Source organism: Pyrus communis, chromosome 5, assembly GCF_963583255.1.
Source record: "Pyrus communis chromosome 5, drPyrComm1.1, whole genome shotgun sequence".
Classification (NCBI taxonomy): Eukaryota; Viridiplantae; Streptophyta; class Magnoliopsida; order Rosales; family Rosaceae; genus Pyrus; species Pyrus communis.
In genome coordinates this window covers 17,181,507-17,199,797 of record NC_084807.1, presented here as the reverse complement: position 1 = coordinate 17,199,797, position 18,291 = coordinate 17,181,507, and the positions used below count along the sequence as shown (strand labels likewise).

At 37.5% G+C, this 18,291-nt stretch overlaps 2 protein-coding genes across 2 annotated transcripts; one reads left to right on the top strand and one right to left on the bottom strand.

Moving 5' to 3' along the window:
• Positions 1–3,757: 3,757 nt before the first annotated feature.
• On the top strand, positions 3,758–15,032 carry LOC137733865 (ATP-dependent helicase BRM-like). The gene is made up of 14 exons (XM_068473062.1): positions 3,758–4,433; positions 5,496–6,803; positions 6,929–8,281; positions 8,730–8,842; positions 9,116–9,203; positions 9,310–9,396; positions 9,576–9,668; positions 9,754–9,837; positions 9,922–10,125; positions 10,596–10,838; positions 10,912–12,465; positions 12,550–13,101; positions 13,420–13,671; positions 14,081–15,032. The coding sequence occupies exons 1-14, from the start codon at positions 4,233–4,235 to the stop codon at positions 14,714–14,716; spliced, it is 6,768 nt and encodes a 2,255-aa protein (XP_068329163.1). The 5' UTR covers positions 3,758–4,232; the 3' UTR covers positions 14,717–15,032.
• A 184-nt stretch (positions 15,033–15,216) lies between these two features.
• LOC137733866 (ubiquitin-conjugating enzyme E2-23 kDa-like) lies at positions 15,217–17,184 on the bottom strand. The gene is made up of 6 exons (XM_068473063.1): positions 17,015–17,184; positions 16,813–16,892; positions 16,397–16,511; positions 16,257–16,309; positions 16,047–16,175; positions 15,217–15,518 (listed from the first exon to the last, which is right to left on the bottom strand). Exons 1-6 carry the CDS (start codon positions 17,056–17,058, stop codon positions 15,388–15,390), a joined length of 552 nt encoding a protein of 183 aa, XP_068329164.1. The 5' UTR covers positions 17,059–17,184; the 3' UTR covers positions 15,217–15,387.
• Positions 17,185–18,291: the final 1,107 nt, after the last annotated feature.

Below are 18,291 nucleotides of genomic sequence, written 5' to 3'. Positions count from 1 at the left end.
ATATAGCAATGCTTTGTTCTAAAATTATTATGAAATTTGCAACATTTCGACTTTTTTTCTTTTCTTTTTCTAAACTTTGAAAATAATAAAATCCACATATGTGTGTGTAAATATATATTAGTTTGACATGAAATTTCACAAAATAAAAATATGTAGTATATATGTAACAATCCGTCCCTAATTTTACAACTTCATTAATTTTAGAAGTGTGAATTGACCAAAATGCCTATTGAAGTGAGATTGTTGACTTTTTACGGAATTTGCTCAAAATACTTCTTACTGTATTTCAACACCCTGATTCCAAATTTGTAGTCCCTTTCCCAAATTTAATCATTTTAGTTAAGTTCTACTAATGGGTCCCAATATTATGCTTAGGTGCGATTACCATCGAAGACTCCAACTTTCCTAGTTCGAACGGCTGCGACCTCACAAGAATATATGAGTGGCTCTTTTCTTTTATATAGTATTTATAGTTGTTTAGTTTCCACATATATATATATATATATATATATATATATATATATATTTAATAATGAATTTTCTACGTGATTGCCATAATTAAATTAGCGTTTATAAGAAAGGTCGAAATGTTGAGAATTATGAAATTGTTCTAAATCATGTGGGATAAACATGTATGTGTACTATTATGGGATGTCTTAATTATATTTGCGGGCATCAATAGTGTTGTGTTGACTAGAATTATCGATTTACTGTTACATGATCATAATTATGTTATTCGCTCATCATGTGCTACATTGGTGTTAGTATTCGCCTGGGTCAAGGCCAGCCTTCATGTGTATGTTCACATCGCACCGTACACTCACTTTGGATTTATTGTAGGTGACAGTCCTGTCCTATATTGCAATAGGCAATTAGGACTCGTATGTGATGCACATAGCGCTAGTTTTCACGTGATTGTAGTACTAGAGTGTTTCATGTCAGAATACCTCTGCATGAACTCGTGTGTCAGTATATTTTGATGAGCATTCAATATGATATGTTTGTTTATATAATATATTGTGACTACCAGACGTTATGTGTTTATTTATGAATTATTGTAAAGTATTGCATTCTTGGGATATTGATGGCTACGGTAAGTAATTTCATACTATACGTAATATGTTATATTTAGAAACTACACTTATTTTATGACGTTGGGTTATTACGTTTTTGAAAAGGTTTTATAAAGTTTTATTTTTAGGCTCACTGACCCTTGTTTTTCGCCCTCCAGGTTTTAGTGGCTGAGTTTTCGTGTCGACAATGATTCTTGGCAAATGTTGTTATATGAGAGTACCTTTGATGGTATAATTCTTATCCTATTTTTACTGTACTTATGCTCTGACATTATGTGTGAATTGAGTTTAATCCTGCTCACTTGCGTACTCTTGCATTTAGACACTTTTAAGTTTAAATTTACTCACATTTTCCATATAACTACACTTTATGGCTTCGTCATGCTCATGATGTCGGCTAGCACTGCTCGATTCAGATTCCAAATGAACATTCTGGGTTAGGGTGTGTCAATATACAAATTTGAGATTTTTTTTTCTCGGTTAATACGAAACTAATTTTCTTGTTCTTTACTCAAATTATGTAAATGCTCATGTTTTTTTGAGACACTTTGATAGGGGAATTTTGCTATAATAATATTAGAACACTATCTCGTCGTTTGAATGTTATTTTGTCTTGTATAGGCTCTTGTTGTAAAGGGTTTCTCCTTGTAGTTGTTGTAATACTTTATTTTCGTAAAAAGTAAATTGAATTTTGCATTTATTTGGATAAAAATAACATTGAACCACTTTATTTTCTTAAAAGTAATTTGTATTTATTTGGGTTAAAATTACATTGAACTACTTTATTTTTATAAAAAGAATTGAATTCGCATTTATTTGGGTAAAAATTACATTTGCTTTTCTGTGGTCATAGTTTGCTTTACTTTTCACTTTGATCCTTGTCTGTTTAATTTTGGCAGTTTAGTCTTGTAATTTTGTTTAATTAGAAATCAAGTCCTACAAGCTTAACATTGTTAAGAAAGATAGACGGAGTTATGTTTTAGGTTGATTGAAAACAATTTACGGAGACAAAAAAGCCCTCACACGTGACTCTGACGGAGTTTACAATGTGAACTCAACTGAAATCAAACTGTAATGCTGAAATTATCAAAACTATCCTTCATGGTTGTCATACTACAATAAAGAACAAACTGTACATCTCATAATTATTATTGTGACCAATGAGAATTTATTAAGTTATATAAAAAAACTCTTAAACAATGAAAACGCTCAACGCTCATGTTTTCTATACATTGGTGCATGCCTCGGAACTATAAATTTGTCATTTTCCATAGTTGATGAATTTGTACGTATTATCTTTTAATGAATTTTGAAAATGCACATAAAATTTTTATTCATATTTTTTTGGGAAAACAATAAGATAAATAAAACTAAGAACATTGTGGGACCATGATTTTAGAGGGCTGAAGTAAGGCTGATTCAAATATGAATACCTCAGAAGTCTGGTCATGCATTCGACAGTTTCGAGTGGAGTTGGATCAGACAATGACCCTGTTTTGGGGCAATAGGCGAAGTCCGAGTGACTTTGCTAAGACGACCACATTGGTTCTGCAAGATACGCGATATGATCCAGATATGGTTTCAATCAGATCTTTATAAAGTCTTGAAGTTCTTACAATCTAGGAATTACCATGCGTCGCAAGTAATCACAACTACTAAAATGATGCAATTTCTACTTCTAGATATCCTCTAGGATTCTCTCAGCGTAGAACAATAATTATATTTTAAAAAGGTCTCTTTCCCCACTGTATAAATACACTCGTATAGGGTTCGTCTCTGGTAACGCAATCTCGATTCTCTAATTCTTTTGCCCATTGCTTGAGTCTAAAACAATTCACTAACTTGACTGTTAAATAGCCTATGGCCGACAGAACCCCAGTTCTTGGGCTTGCTCATAATTGTTTATTATTTAGCAAATAGTTGAGTTTGTGCATCTTTTTCATGTACTGAAATGTGTATACCGAAATATATTATATTGAACTAATTTATTTAAATGTTAGAACCGAAATGTATGTATCGAAATATATGCACTGAAATGTATTATATTAAATTAATGTACCTAAATGTGTGTACCGAAATGTATGCACCGAAATGTTAGTACCGAAATGTATTATATTGAATTAATGTATCTAAATGTTTGTATCGAAATGTATGTACCGAAATATGTGTACTTAAATGTATACACGAGAATCTATTATAATGAATTTAACGTATCTAAATAAAGAAAACAAAGTACATCGAAATATATTGTATAACAAAAATTAGTTTATCTAAATGTTTACAACAAAATATATTACGATAAATGAAATGAAAATTATAATTAAATAAAATTAATATATTAAAAATTAGGAAGAAAAAGAGAAATAATTAAAAAAATCAAAATATAATTAATAAATAAGGTTATTAATGTATCAAGAGACTAAAATTAAATTTTGATTTACTTATAATTTTAATCTAAAAATCATATTACTAAGAATTAAAATGAAGTTTTCTATTATTTTATCAGCATGATAGAAATAAAATCAGAGAGTAATAAATTCATGCGCCCATTGTGGCACTTCCGTAATAACAACCCAAACAGGGGTCAATTGCGAGTTCTACCCCTCTACGGAAATACCTAACGGCAGTCAACCGGACGAAACCCCGCACAGTTAGAAAAGACCCATATAAAGCAGAGAAGTGCTTCCACCACCAAAAGCTATGAGCACGAAATAAGAGAGAGGAGTGAAATAGTAAAGAATTAAATCCAAAAAACAAAGAAAAATGAGTTTTAAATAAAACTTTCAAAAAAAAAAGGAAAATAAAATCGCTAGGGTTTGACGCCAAAAATTGGAAGAGGAGTGAGGTGAGTCGCCGATTCCACCCGTCAACTTCGATTCTCTAGGATCCGTCGGTCTGTAGCCCCCACTGAGAAAATTTCGCGTTAATTTTTTGGGTTTTTGTAGGGAGAGAGTTTTCTAGAGAGAGAGCTTTGAGCTCGGGGGGTTTTTTTGAACGTTGGGATCCGAGGGCCCTGATAGGGTTTCAGTTGGAATTTTATTTTGGAGGGATTTGATTTTCTTGGGTTTTGAGCCTTTTTGGGTTTTTCATTTTTTTCCAATTTCTTATTTTTGGTGATTTGGGTTTTTGTTGGATGCGTGTGAATTTGGGTTGAGCTGCATGCAATCTGGTGGCGGAGGAGGAGGCGGGCCCGGCCGGGGAGTGGGCCCGGCTGGCCGTGCCGGATCGACGTCATCGGCTGCTTCACCGTCTTCATCGTCCTCGGCCGTGTCGACGCCGCAACTGGGTTTTGATTCGGTGCAGCATCAACAACATCAGCAGCAGCAACAACAGCAGCAGCAGCAATTGGGGTCTAGACAGGTAACGATTGATATGTGTGGCTGGAAATTTTGTTTTTTTTGGTGAGAATTTAGTTGAATTGGAATGTGGGTTTTGGAGTTTGGAGTGTTTCTGCAGATGGGTCATTATTAATTTTGTCATTTTTGGCCTGGTTAATGATTGTTGCATTATTTGGGTTTCTAATTGGGAGTGTTGTTCCAAATGGGAGGCAGTGAAATGTTGTTTTTGATGCATCTGTGTGTTGTGGGTATGGTAAGTTAGCTGGTTTGCTTACATGATTTCTTAAATTAGAGCTGTTTAGGGTTTCGAGGAGTCAAACTAGGTAGGTTGTAATGGGAACTGATTGCGGCTTTGCACTTTTAGCTGCTTAACTGTAACTTGAAATGGACTTTTGCTTCCATTAAATTCAGAAGAGTTTAATGACGACGAGGTGGCGTCTGCTTCTGGTTTTGTTTTACTGTCATCCATTCCTTATATATGGTGTTCAATTATGGATGACCCTGTCCAGCTCGTATTTGTTTCATCTGCTTTACTGCTCTTAAAGTTTATGATAAGTTTGATTTTTATGTTTAAAAGAGGAACCATGTGGTTTAATTTGCTTAGTCCACCTTTTTAACTAAGCTAAGAGAAGCCTTTTTTCCTATATCTTTCTTTTAGGATGAGCCTTGGGTTCTTTTGGTCATGTTATGTTGTTATGGTGGACATTTTCCTTTATTTTAACTTTTTGGTTATTAGTTTTACATGACTAGCTCTATGGCGGGTACAGCTAGCACTAAGTACAAATGGCATGGCTTCCAGAACTTTGAATCTGATATGTACAGTCATTGTTCTGGTGCATTGGTAGGATCACATTTGTAATGGAAATCTTTTCAGGTTCCGGGAATTTGTTCAAGTCTTTGTTTTAACTTAAAAGATATCAATCATCTGCTAGACTTGCCTAGTTCTTTATCATTGAATTGAAGTTATGTGAACGGTATTGGGGGATATTTGTTATTTCGATTTTTGGCCCTGTCACTACTGTAAGCAGGTTCTTGTATGAACTGATAATGTGACTAAGGTTTGCATAATTTATTGTTCATGCAGCCATTACACCAACAACAATTTTTAAGAAAACCTGAAGGGAATGAAGCTCTTTTAGCATATCAAGCTGCTGGTCTGCAAGGAGTTTTGGGAGGGGGCGGCTCCAGTCAAATGCCTCAACAATCTAGGAAGTTCATTGATTTGGCTCAACAACATGGCTCCCAGGATGGACAGAGTCGTAGTCAAGGTGTTGACCAGCAAGCGGTAAATCCAGTTCATCAAGCATATCTTCAGTATGCTTTTCAGGCTGCCCAGCAGAAGTCAGGTTTGACAATGCAACCTCAGCAGCAAGCTAAATTGGGATTGTTGGGGCCGCCATCTGGAAAGGATCAGGACATGCGATTGGGAAATATGAAAATGCAGGAAGTCATGTCTAATCAGGCACCTAGTCAGGCACTAGCATCGTCTTCTAAGAATTTGACGGAACACTTTATTCGTGGAGAAAAGCAGGTGGGCCAAGGACAGCCATCAGTCTCTGACCAAAGGAGTGACTCGAAGCCTTCAGCCCAACCATCAGGCATGGGTCAATTCATGCCCGGAAACATGTTAAGGCCAATGTTGGCACCACAGTCTCAGCCAAGTGGCCAAACCATGCCAAATAACCAGATTGCGTTGGTTAATCAGTTGCAAGCATTTGCACTTGAGCACAACATTGATCTTTCACAGCCTGGAAATGCCAACATAATGTCACAGCTCATTCCACTGTTGCAGTCGAGGATTTCTGCTCAACAAAAAGCTAATGAAAGCAACATGGGGGCACAATCCTCACCTGTTCCAGTGTCAAAGCAACAGGTTACTTCTCCTCCAGTAGCAATTGAGAGTTCTCCTCGTGCTAATACATCAAGTGATGTATCTGGACAGTCTAGCTCTGCAAAAGCAAAGCAGACAGTTGCGGCTAACCCGTTTGGTTCAGGTTCAAATAGTAGCATATTTAACAATAGTAACGGCCCTATGCAGCAGTTTTCTGTTCATGGCAGAGAAAACCAGATGCCACCTAGGCAGTCAAATCCTATTGGAAATGGAATGACTTCTACCCATCCCACAGTGTCATCTGCAAACACAAGCCAGGGGGTGGATCACTCTTTTCATGTAAAAAATTCACAAAACAATCCAGAAACTTTGCAGATGCAATACCATCGACAGTTGAGTGGATCTTCTCCACAAGCTGTAGTTCCTAATGATGGGGTTTCTGGCAACAAGAGCCAGTCACAAGGTGGACTGGCTACTCAGATGGGACAGCAACGCCATGGGTTCACTAAACAGCAGCTGCATGTTCTTAAAGCACAAATACTAGCATTTAGGCGACTCAAGGTGCATTATTCTCTGTTTTTCTCCCTTCCTTTTTGCATTTTCAATTGTATGTTTAGTTTGTCTCCAGATGCTTTAGAGTTGATTAATGAATGTGTTGCTTACTTCCATTTCCCATTGATTGATAGAAAGGTGAAGGCACACTCCCTCAAGAACTTCTACGGGCTATTGCTCCACCACCTCTTGAGATGCAGCCACAGCAGCAATTGCTTCCTGGAGGAGGAAATATTCATGATAAATCTTCTGGGAAAACTTTAGAAGATCATGTGCGTCATATGGAGTCCAATGAGAAAGATTCACAGGCTGTGGCATCAATGAATGCACAGAACGGTGCAAAAGAGGAAGCTTTTGCCGGAGAAGAGAAAGCAATTGTATCAACAGTCCATGTGCAAGGAGCGCTTGCTGTGGTGAAGGAACCTACTCCTTTGGTGTCTTCTGGAAAAGAAGAGCAGCATTCGACTTTATCTTCTGTAAAGTCAGACCATGAAGTTGAACGTGGTATTCAAAAAGCTTCTGCTAGAAGTGAGATTAAAGTTGATAGGGGGAAGTCTGTTGCATCACAGGTCACACAGGTCGCTGTATCTGATGTCATGCAAGTTAAAAAGCCTGCACAAGCAAGCACTGTACCACTGCCAAAAGATGTTAGCTCTGCTAGAAAGTATCATGGACCTCTTTTTGATTTCCCCTTTTTCACTAGGAAACATGACTCTTTAGGTTCAGGGGTGATGGTAAACAATAACAACAACAACAACAATAATCTAACATTGGCATATGACGTCAAAGATCTTGTTTTTGAGGAAGGTGTGGAAGTTCTTAACAAGAAGAGGACAGAAAATATCAAGAAGATTGGTGGTCTTTTGGCAGTAAATTTGGAAAGGAAACGGATTAGGCCCGATCTTGTCTTGCGGTTGCAAATTGAAGAAAAAAAGCTTCGACTTTCAGATTTACAGGCACGCTTAAGAGATGAAATTGATCAACATCAGCAGGAAATAATGGCAATGCCTGACAGGCCTTATCGGAAGTTTATTCGGCTTTGCGAACGTCAGCGGATGGAGCTGTCTAGGCAAGTGCAGGCCTCTCAGAAAGCAATGAGAGAGAAGCAACTGAAATCTATTTTCCAATGGCGTAAGAAGCTTCTAGAAGCTCACTGGGCCATTCGCGATGCACGGACTGCACGTAACAGGGGAGTTGCCAAGTATCATGAGAGAATGTTGAGGGAATTTTCGAAGAGAAAGGATGATCATAGGAATAAAAGGATGGAAGCACTGAAGAATAATGATGTTGAAAGGTACAGGGAAATGTTGCTGGAACAGCAGACTAGTATCCCAGGGGATGCAGCAGAGAGATATGCTGTTTTATCATCTTTCCTGAGTCAGACTGAGGAATATCTTCATAAACTTGGAAGTAAAATAACAGCAGCTAAGAATCAGCAAGAAGTGGAAGAGGCAGCAAATGCTGCTGCAGCTGCTGCACGTTTACAGGTTTGGTCTCCCTCATTCTCCCCACTGGACTTTTTATTTTTATCATTCTTGAATTTTTATTTTCACATGATCTTTTAATAGAACCCTGTTCCTATATGGGTACAAAGTTTGAGAAATGATAGCAACCTTCGCACTAACCTTTGCATCTGGATCTTCTCACATTAACAAATGCCAGGTGTCATTTTTACACAAGTAATGAAGACATGTAATGTCTTTGAAATTATATTTCTTGTTTTCCATCTTTAATTCCCAGCCAAAAGCAAAAGCATTAAAAATCTTGATTTTTGTGAAAAAAAATGACGTGGCATTTGTCAAAGTGAAAAGGTTTAAATGCAAAGGTTAGTGCAAAGGTTGCTAGTGTTCTCCACGAAGTTTTTCTTCTTGTGGTAAACCATGCTGATCCTGTTCTCTGTTACTTATCCATGTTGGAATCTGTGTCTACAAATAGGGTCTCTCAGAGGAAGAAGTTAGGACGGCAGCGGCTTGTGCAGGAGAGGAAGTAATGATTAGAAATCGATTTATTGAGATGAATGCACCTAGAGACAGTTCATCTGTTAACAAGTAAGTTTATCGTTGGCTTTGCTTGATAACAGAGAATTTGAATTGCAGGTGGCTCTTGAGATGTATTTTTTTGCTTGTGCTTGCTTTTTAAAGTGGCCTAGTAACTTACCATATCTATCTCTCATATTTCTTAATTTTGTACTACTCATATTGCACTATCCATTTGTTTCAAAAACTTTTATTTTAAAGAACTCTCTTATGTGTTGTGAATGTACTTTCATATGTATAATCAATATCTACTATTTGTTTCTCATTCTTCATGAATATTTTCAGGTATTATAGTCTTGCACATGCTGTGAATGAAAGGGTCATAAGGCAACCCTCGATGTTACGGACTGGAAACTTAAGAGACTATCAACTTGTAGGTTTCTGCAATTAAGAATTGTTACTATTTACGTTTTGCCTTGAGTCGCCATTGCTTTTGTAGCATACTAGACCTTTTTTTGACTGTCTGTTTGATTCCGCAGGTTGGGTTGCAATGGATGCTTTCTCTGTATAACAACAAATTAAATGGAATATTAGCAGATGAAATGGGTCTTGGGAAAACAGTACAGGTAAGTTTCTCTTCTGTTCAGTGCCTTGCTTCAGACATGAAAAGCCAAATCTTATTATGGTGCACAGCTTTTGGGGTTGATATATCATATATTTGTATTGGCCATATGTGGGGGAGTGAGTCTCATGTTTCCATTTGCAGTCTCTGAGTTTACCTAAATGATCTATAATCCTCATGCAGGTAATGGCATTGATTGCATATTTAATGGAGTTCAAGGGGAACTATGGGCCGCATCTCATAATTGTTCCAAATGCTGTCTTGGTAAATTGGAAGGTTAGTTTATTTGCTGTTCTACTTCTACAAAGATATCTACATTGCTTACCATTTGCCATGATGCCTAACTGAGTTCCCTGTACAGAGTGAGTTGCATACCTGGCTTCCATCCGTGTCATGCATTTATTATGTTGGTGGGAAGGATCAACGGGCAAAATTGTTTTCTCAAGTACGATTCACCAATTTTTTTTATCTACTTAAATGTTTGAATTCTAGAACCATGTTAACCTTCCTTTTGCTATTTGGTATGTAGGAGGTTTGTGCCTTGAAGTTTAATGTCCTCGTGACAACTTATGAGTTCATTATGTATGATCGGTCTAAACTCTCAAAAATTGATTGGAAGTATATAATAATTGATGAAGCACAAAGGATGAAAGACAGGGAATCGGTTCTAGCACGTGATCTTGATAGGTATCGTTGCCAAAGGCGCTTGCTTTTGACAGGAACACCATTGCAGGTTCGTTAAGAGAGGTCACAACACTCGTATACGTACATTATTTAACTTCCTTTTTAAGAAGTCAAGAAATGCTTGATGAGGATGCAATTTTCTGTACATGCAAACATAATATGTGCTTTATTTTGATAGATAGACCTAACTAAGTTATGGCTGAAAATATTTAGCTGCTGATTTGATTTGATAGCCTTTTTGATTAATGTGTCTATTCATAAATGGAAGCATGCGATTTATTCTTATTTTATTTGAAAAAACAAGGTATGAAAAACCAATATACTATGAAGTTAAAATAGAGAACCTAATTCATTGAACTTAGAAATGTTATTCTGTTCAAAATAAATTAGCAGTATCAGTCATGAATGAGATTAATGATCTGTTTGATCATTTGGTTGCTTATGTGTATGTTTTTATCCTTGTTTTATTGTTTTATTATTTTGAATTGAGCTGATGTGGGAATAACTTTTCAATTACAGAATGATTTAAAGGAACTCTGGTCACTTTTAAATCTGCTTCTTCCAGAAGTATTTGATAATCGGAAAGCATTTCATGACTGGTTTTCAAAACCCTTTCAAAAGGAAGCCCCTACACCAAATGCAGAAGATGACTGGCTTGAAACTGAAAAGAAAGTTATCATCATTCACCGACTTCATCAAATTTTAGAGCCTTTTATGCTTAGGCGGCGTGTTGAAGATGTGGAAGGTGCACTCCCGTCTAAGGTATGCTTTAGTGATTATCCTTAGTAATCATTTCTTACTGTGGTTGATTTCTAACAATGATGCTTGTTTGCAGATCTCCATCGTTTTGAGGTGTAGAATGTCAGCCATTCAAAGTGCTGTATATGACTGGATCAAATCAACAGGCACTATTCGAGTGGATCCTGAAGAAGAGAAGCTAAGGATTCAAAAAAATCCACAATACCAGCCCAAAGTGTACAAAACATTAAATAATAGATGTATGGAACTGCGAAAAACTTGCAATCATCCGCTGCTCAATTACCCGTTCTTCAATGATTTTTCCAAGGATTTCCTTGTAAGATCCTGTGGGAAATTATGGATCCTGGACAGGATCCTTGTTAAACTTCAAAAAACAGGGCATCGAGTACTTCTTTTCAGTACCATGACAAAACTCCTTGATATTTTGGAAGAATACTTGCAGTGGCGTCATCTTGTCTTCAGAAGGATTGATGGAACAACCAGTTTAGAAGACCGTGAGTCAGCTATAGTGGATTTCAACAGACCTGGTTCAGACTGCTTTATCTTCTTACTTAGTATTCGTGCTGCGGGTCGGGGTCTTAATCTCCAGTCTGCTGATACAGTTGTCATATATGATCCTGATCCAAACCCTAAAAATGAAGAGCAGGCAGTTGCTAGAGCCCATCGCATTGGACAGAAGAGAGAGGTCAAGGTCATCTATTTGGAAGCAGTTGTTGACAAAATGGCTAGCCATCAGAAAGAGGATGAACTACGAAGTGGAGGTACAGTTGATTCAGAGGATGACCTTGCTGGTAAGGACCGGTATATCGGATCGATTGAGAGCCTCATAAGAAACAATATTCAACAGTACAAGATTGACATGGCTGATGAGGTTATCAATGCTGGGCGTTTTGACCAGAGAACAACTCATGAAGAGAGACGTATGACTCTGGAAACCTTACTGCATGATGAAGAAAGGTACCAAGAAACTCTTCATGATGTTCCCTCATTACAGGAGGTAAATCGCATGATTGCTAGAAGTGAAGAAGAAGTTGAATTGTTTGATCAGATGGACGAAGAACTTGACTGGATTGAAGAAATGACAAGGTACAACCAGCTCCCCAAATGGCTTCGAACCAGTACAAAAGAAGTAAATGCTGTGATTGCCAGTTTATCAAAAAGACCATCTAAGACCACTTTGTTGGGTGGCAATGCTGGTTTGGAGTCCACTGAAATGGGCTCTGGTTCATCTCCGAAAACTGAAAGAAAAAGGGGGCGGCCCAAGAAAAATCATCCTAGCTACAAGGAGTTAGATGATGACAATGGCGAATACTTTGAAGCAAGTTCTGATGAGAATGAAGAAGAGGGAGAAGTTGAAGAGTTAGAGGATGATGAATATAGTGGTGCTGTTGAGGCAACACCAATTATTAAGGAACAAGTGGAAGAGGATGTCCTTGAATGTGATGGTGGATACGAATATCCCAAGGATTCAGAAAGAGTTAGAAACAACCACATACTAGAAGAAGCTGGTTCCTCAGGATCATCCTCAGACAGTCGGAGATTGATGCAGACAGTGTCTCCCGTTTCTTCTCAGAAATTTGGGTCCCTGTCTGCCTTAGATGGTAGGCCGGGATCTGCTTCAAAGAGGATGGTATGTCTTATCTCTCTGTATTGATTCTTTATAGTTGGGTTGTTTGTGTGTGCTATTTCACTAAAGTCTCTTGGTGTTTTCCAGCAAGATGATGTAGAGGAAGGTGAGATTGTCGTATCGGGTGATTCTCACGTGGACCATTTGGACCACCAACAATCTGGAAGTTCGAATCATGACCGTGATGAAGGTGAAGATGAACAGGTTTTGCAACCCAAGATCAAGAGGAAGCGTAGCCTTCGGGTTCGCCCTCGTCATACCATAGAGAGGCCAGAGGAGAAGTCTGGTAGTGAGACGCCATCTCTTCAACGGGGAGATTCATCTCTGTTGCCATTTCATGTGGACCATAAATCTCAAGCACAGTCAAGGGCTGATGCTGAAATCAAAACATATGGAGAGCCCCATGCTGTAAAGCACGACCAAAGTGATTCATCTTCAAAAACTAAGCGAATTTTGCCTAGGAGAGGCTCTAATATGTCCAAAGTGCATGTTTCACCTAAATCTGGCAGATCAAATGTCATGTCTGATCCTGCGGAAGATGCTGCTGAACCCCACAGAGAAAATTGGGATGGAAAAGTTGGGAATACAAGTGGAACTTCTGTTTATGGCACAAAAATGTCTGAGATCGTCCAGAGAAAGGTATGCACTTGTCTCCTATATTCTGTTTGAAATTACTGTTGTGTTCTGATTTTTGAGGTGATAAATGCTGCCCTTATCTGCTGCTTGCACTTGTACTTGCACACGCGCGCACACACAGATATATAATATGTCATAAGGTGCCTGCTTCCTGTTTATGCAGTACGTCTGAAACATCAGTATATAATTATACTGGTAGATGTGGTGTGGCGTGTAAATGTAAACACGTGTTGGCCTTTATTCTTTGTTTATTTTGTTTTGGGTATGGTTTTTCTCTTGCAATTCTTTGTTGAAGTCTAACTAATATTGCTACATTTGCAGTGCAAGAATGTAATTAGCAAGTTCCAAAGGAGAATAGACAAGGAAGGTCCTCAGATAGTACCTTTACTAACAGATTTGTGGAAGCGCATTGAAAATTCTAGTTACGCAAGTGGATCTGGAAATAATCTCTTGGATTTACGAAAGATTGATCAGCGGATAGAGAGGTTGGAGTATACTGGAGTAATGGAGCTTGTGTCCGATGTGCAGTCTATGTTGAAAAATGGAATGCAGTTTTATGGGTTTAACTATGAGGTAAGTTGCTCAAGTTTTGATGTTCTGCCTTTGTTCATTGGTATACTGATTCACTGCATTTCCATTCTGTCTTAATTACCTTATTTTTTTTTTTTAACTATTGTCACTCGTCTCTGTATGCTAAAACATACATCTTGTACAACATCCAGAAAACTGGATTTGGTTAAAACATGGCTACAGAAAAGTAACCTGTTGATAGTGTCGTAGCCAAAGTGTGTTAAAGTGTGTAAAGGTTGAGGGCCACAAAAACCCTAAACTTTTGATAGTTTATGAATGCCTGTATTTTTCAATTGTATGTGCAAGTGACAGATTTCCTTACTTTGCTGTTAGTAGATGCATTTATGTACTTATGGTCTGCAGTCTTCCAATAAATTGAACTGACAGCCTCGGGTTTAACAATGATGCACAGGTAAGAACTGAAGCCAGGAAAGTACATGATCTTTTCTTTGATATCTTGAAAATAGCTTTTGCGGAGACTGATTTTCGAGAAGCCAGAAGTGCACTCTCATTTACTAGCCCAGTTTTAACCAGCAATGCTCCGTCCCCTAGGGCAGCGACTGTTGGCCTAAGCAAGAGACACAAACTGATAAATGAGGTGGAGCCTGACTCAACCCCCCAACAGAAGCCACAACAACGTGCACCAATTTTCAACGGCGAAGACACAAGGGTGCGAAGCCATATGCTCCAGAAGGAATCAAGACTTGGGAGTGGAAGTGGTAACAGTCGGGACCACTATCACCAGGATGATTCTCCACCGCTTGCTCATCCAGGGGATCTGGTTATCTGCAAGAAGAAGAGAAAAGACAGGGAGAAGTCCGTGGTGAAGACCAGGACTGGATCTGCTGGCCCTGTTTCACCCCCAAGCGTGGGTCGCAGTATTAGAAGTCCAGGTCCAAATTCAGTTCCAAAACAGAACCCCCATTCGCAAGGGTGGGCTAACCAGCCTGGTCAGCCGACGAACAAGGGTGGAGGGTCGGTCGGTTGGGCCAATCCCGTGAAGAGGTTAAGGACAGATTCTGGAAAGAGACGCCCGAGCCATTTATGACTCCGCATAAGGATTGACAGATGATGTGCTGGAAGACGACGTCGCTCCTTTTCTTCTTCTCCATCTTGTTCATAGATTTAGTGGCATAAGCGCAGTTAGCCAGACTGTTCATGCAGTGTAGGTCTTGGTTTACCATCACCTTTTTTTCGTAAAATTCTCAGTAGTTGTTTCTTAAAACTTGCGTGGCTCGCAGGTCCTACCCTCCCTCTGATAGAGGAGAGGAGAGCAGACCTTTGTAAATTATGACATTCCCTTGGTACCAAATCTTGAAGATTTCATGATTCAGTCATTGTGGCGATTCGTGCCAATGAATTGATATATTATGACATGATATCATAAGCATGGGACACTAGAGTGAGCGTACCCATGCCATGGAGTCTGGAAGTCGTCCGGATTTCGCCGGCTGAAGTTAGAGAATGCGCGTGCAGATTCTGGACTAACATGTTTAAGAACATTGATTCGAGACACCAGATAAATAAAGCAAACGAACGATTGATGCATGAACACAAATGGTACATACATTCACAAGGGCAAAGGAAACTGATACAAGCTGGGAAATTTTCTTTCCCTTCCCAATATCCAGTCTTGTTTGGAGTTGGGATGAATTAAGAAAAGGCTACAACATCATGTACAGAGATACAAACGGTTATAAAACAAGGGACCTGAAATCCCTATGGATCGGCTTGTCCTGCAACTTGATCGTCGCAAGAATCAGATTCAGCATCACTCATTTCCTCGTCGCTTGATTCTTCTTCCGGGGCAGCTCCTATATCCTCAGCCTTGGCATACTTCAGACAGAATTCTGTATGATTGAGCAATAGCAGTCACGTCCAAAGTTACAGGAATTCAATGCAACAGCTGTGTATATATCAACAGGATCTAATCTACGTATGAAGTATCGATACTTGCACATTGACATAGCCGAATCCAATAGTTAAAAGAAGAATGTGATTTGAATTGGACTTAAACTCGGAGCCGATTGAGATTTAGCTTGCCCAAATCCAATCCACTTCAGGATTCAAGTAAATTTCTGTTCAAATTCCACAAGATCCATATTTCACCAGTCAAATAAAACGCAAAGAATAATCGATCAAGAAATAAAACGCAAAGAACATAAATGCAGAAATCCAGGGACCGTTTGATAACTATTCTGTTTTTGTCTTAAGTTTACTTCTCAAACATAACACTTCAGTTGACACTGTATGAATAAGAGACTCTGAGGTTTATACCCCGCAAACAAAAGGTTTAACACTAATTAGCACTAACCTAGTAATCTTGACAAGGATACACTGAAGTCAAAGCTTTAGCGAGACAAGAACCTAAAAAATACCTTTAACTCTTTGTTCATAAGCAGGTCGGTCACGCATCATCAAAGCTGCAGCCTCTCCGTTTAAAGGGTCAGACGGATTGGGATACAGGAGAAGCTGTGGCAAGAACACTTCAAAAACGTTTACCAGATCTGGAAACACAGGCAGATGTAAGACCAATAATTTCAACAATAAAACTTGGATAAAAAGTAAGGCTGGTTAAATGTGTTTACCAAACATGGGGCTCCACGTCTGATTGATAACATCTAAACAAACTGAGCCAGACCTGAAATTAGATTCCTCTTGTCGTTTAATCGACGGCGCAACACAATTCAGAATAGTAGGAATTTATGATGGTTAGTTTAGTACTCACATCTCATCAACATTTGGGTGGTACATCTTATTGACAAAGCCTATTGAGGGAGATTTATAGGGATAAGCATCTGGTAGCTCAACTCTTATCCTCCACACACCTCCCTGATAAATACCTGCCACAATCCATGATATCCACGAAATTATCAAATCCAATTAGAGCAATGACCAAACAACCAATTCCATTAAAACTTGTTATCAAATCAAACACATTTATAACATAGAGCAAGTTTATTTCTTTTTGATCATTAAGTGACTGGAAGAAATTTCTTCCAGATTTCCAATCAAGAATCTACAACTCAAAATTAGCTCAATCAAGAAATAATCAAAATTAGCACAAAAATACAAGAAAAAAAAATCATGGAGAAGCTCTAAAAATTAGAAGAAAAAAAGAACTCAAGGGTTTTGAAGGTATACTGTCAGTGGGTCCATGGAAATCCACATAGAACTCATGCATTCCATCATTGATCATTTCTACCTTGTAATCACTCATCATCCTGATAGAACACAGGAAAAAGAAGACAAAATGGAAAATTAAGACAAAACAATATTAATCTGAGAAAAACACAGAATATTAAAAAAAATTATGGATTAAGAACTATATAATCAGAAAATTCACAGTTTCATCAAGTCCATCTCTCTGCGTTTGCTTGGGGAAGACATGGTGTTGGGGGCAAGTCAATTTCTGTGTTCTTCTGTGCTATGAGTTATGTGAGAGAGAGAGAGAGAGAGAGAGAGAGAGAGAGAGAGAGAGGAGTTTCTTGCAAACTGAGAGAACTAGAAAACGGTTTAGACAAACAATAAGTGAAAAGTAGAAGATAATCAAATAAAAATGATGGCTGAAATTTTCTTGCAGGACCCACTTTTTAAATTTTTATACTGATCGTTTTACATTGGTTGCACTTTCTCGAAAGATTCCTTCTTTGTCAAACAATTCTATTCATCCTTATAAAATTTGAGAATTCTAACGAAAAACTTATGATACTGTTCATTTTAACGAAAAATTACATTTTTACATCAAAAAGTCAATCATAATACTATTCACTTTATTATTTATTTTATCCTTATCGTTAAAACTAAAAAATTTCAGACCAATTTTCAATAGTTTTCATATAAAATTACTCTTCCCAACCACACGTAATTGCCAATTCAAACAGATTAATTAAACATTACTCAACACGTCCTTCCAAATTCCTCATGACATCAATTCTTGTCCTTTTCAAGGTTATAAATTAAAAAAATGACAAATCATAAATATGTCTATTCGTGACTGATCATTATGTCATCAATTGTCTTTCTTTTAAAAAAAAAAGAAAAATGAATGATCATTGTGTCACAATTAATCTTTAATATCGTGCATTGATTAATCTGCTTTGATATCATAAATAAAGATGATGTTTTGATACGAGGCACTTCTTACATTCTACGTGAACAAAGAAACTTAATGGTTGGGACGAGTGATTTGTTTTTCCTTAACATTATGATGAGTTTTTAACTTAAATCTCTAACTTAGGGTTTAATTTTCTGCTGTCATGTATTTTATATTACCAAAATTGTTACTTTTAAACATTTTAATTCTAATTTTGGCTTGGTCACATGAACACTTTAACTATATAACATATATATATATATATATATATATATATATATATATATTACATGACGGACTTTAATGATCTGAATCGTCTGTTTTGTAAAATCTTGATTCATAGATTATTCTTGTAAAAATTTAATTTAATCCGAAACAATTGCCTATTTTATTATAATGATGAAATTTCATTATTTCATAGAACAAAATGTTTGCCTATTTGATTCATATATATATATATATATATATATATATATATATATATATATATATATATATCAAACTGCCAAAAATGAAACCACCACGAG

Bases quoted from the DNA above. Each gene is read 5' to 3' on its own strand.
- LOC137733865 (XM_068473062.1), top strand. From the start codon at position 4,233: ATGCAATCTGGTGGCGGAGGAGGAGGCGGGCCCGGCCGGGGAGTGGGC. The intron at 8,843-9,115 runs GTAAGTTTATCG...GAATATTTTCAG, and splicing joins GACAGTTCATCTGTTAACAA to GTATTATAGTCTTGCACATG. The intron at 13,102-13,419 runs GTATGCACTTGT...CTACATTTGCAG, and splicing joins CTGAGATCGTCCAGAGAAAG to TGCAAGAATGTAATTAGCAA.
- LOC137733866 (XM_068473063.1), bottom strand. From the start codon at position 17,058: ATGTCTTCCCCAAGCAAACGCAGAGAGATGGACTTGATGAAACT. The intron at 16,893-17,014 runs GTGAATTTTCTG...GTGTTCTATCAG, and splicing joins GAGATGGACTTGATGAAACT to GATGATGAGTGATTACAAGG. The intron at 16,512-16,812 runs GTATACCTTCAA...GGATTGTGGCAG, and splicing joins TTTCCATGGACCCACTGACA to GTATTTATCAGGGAGGTGTG.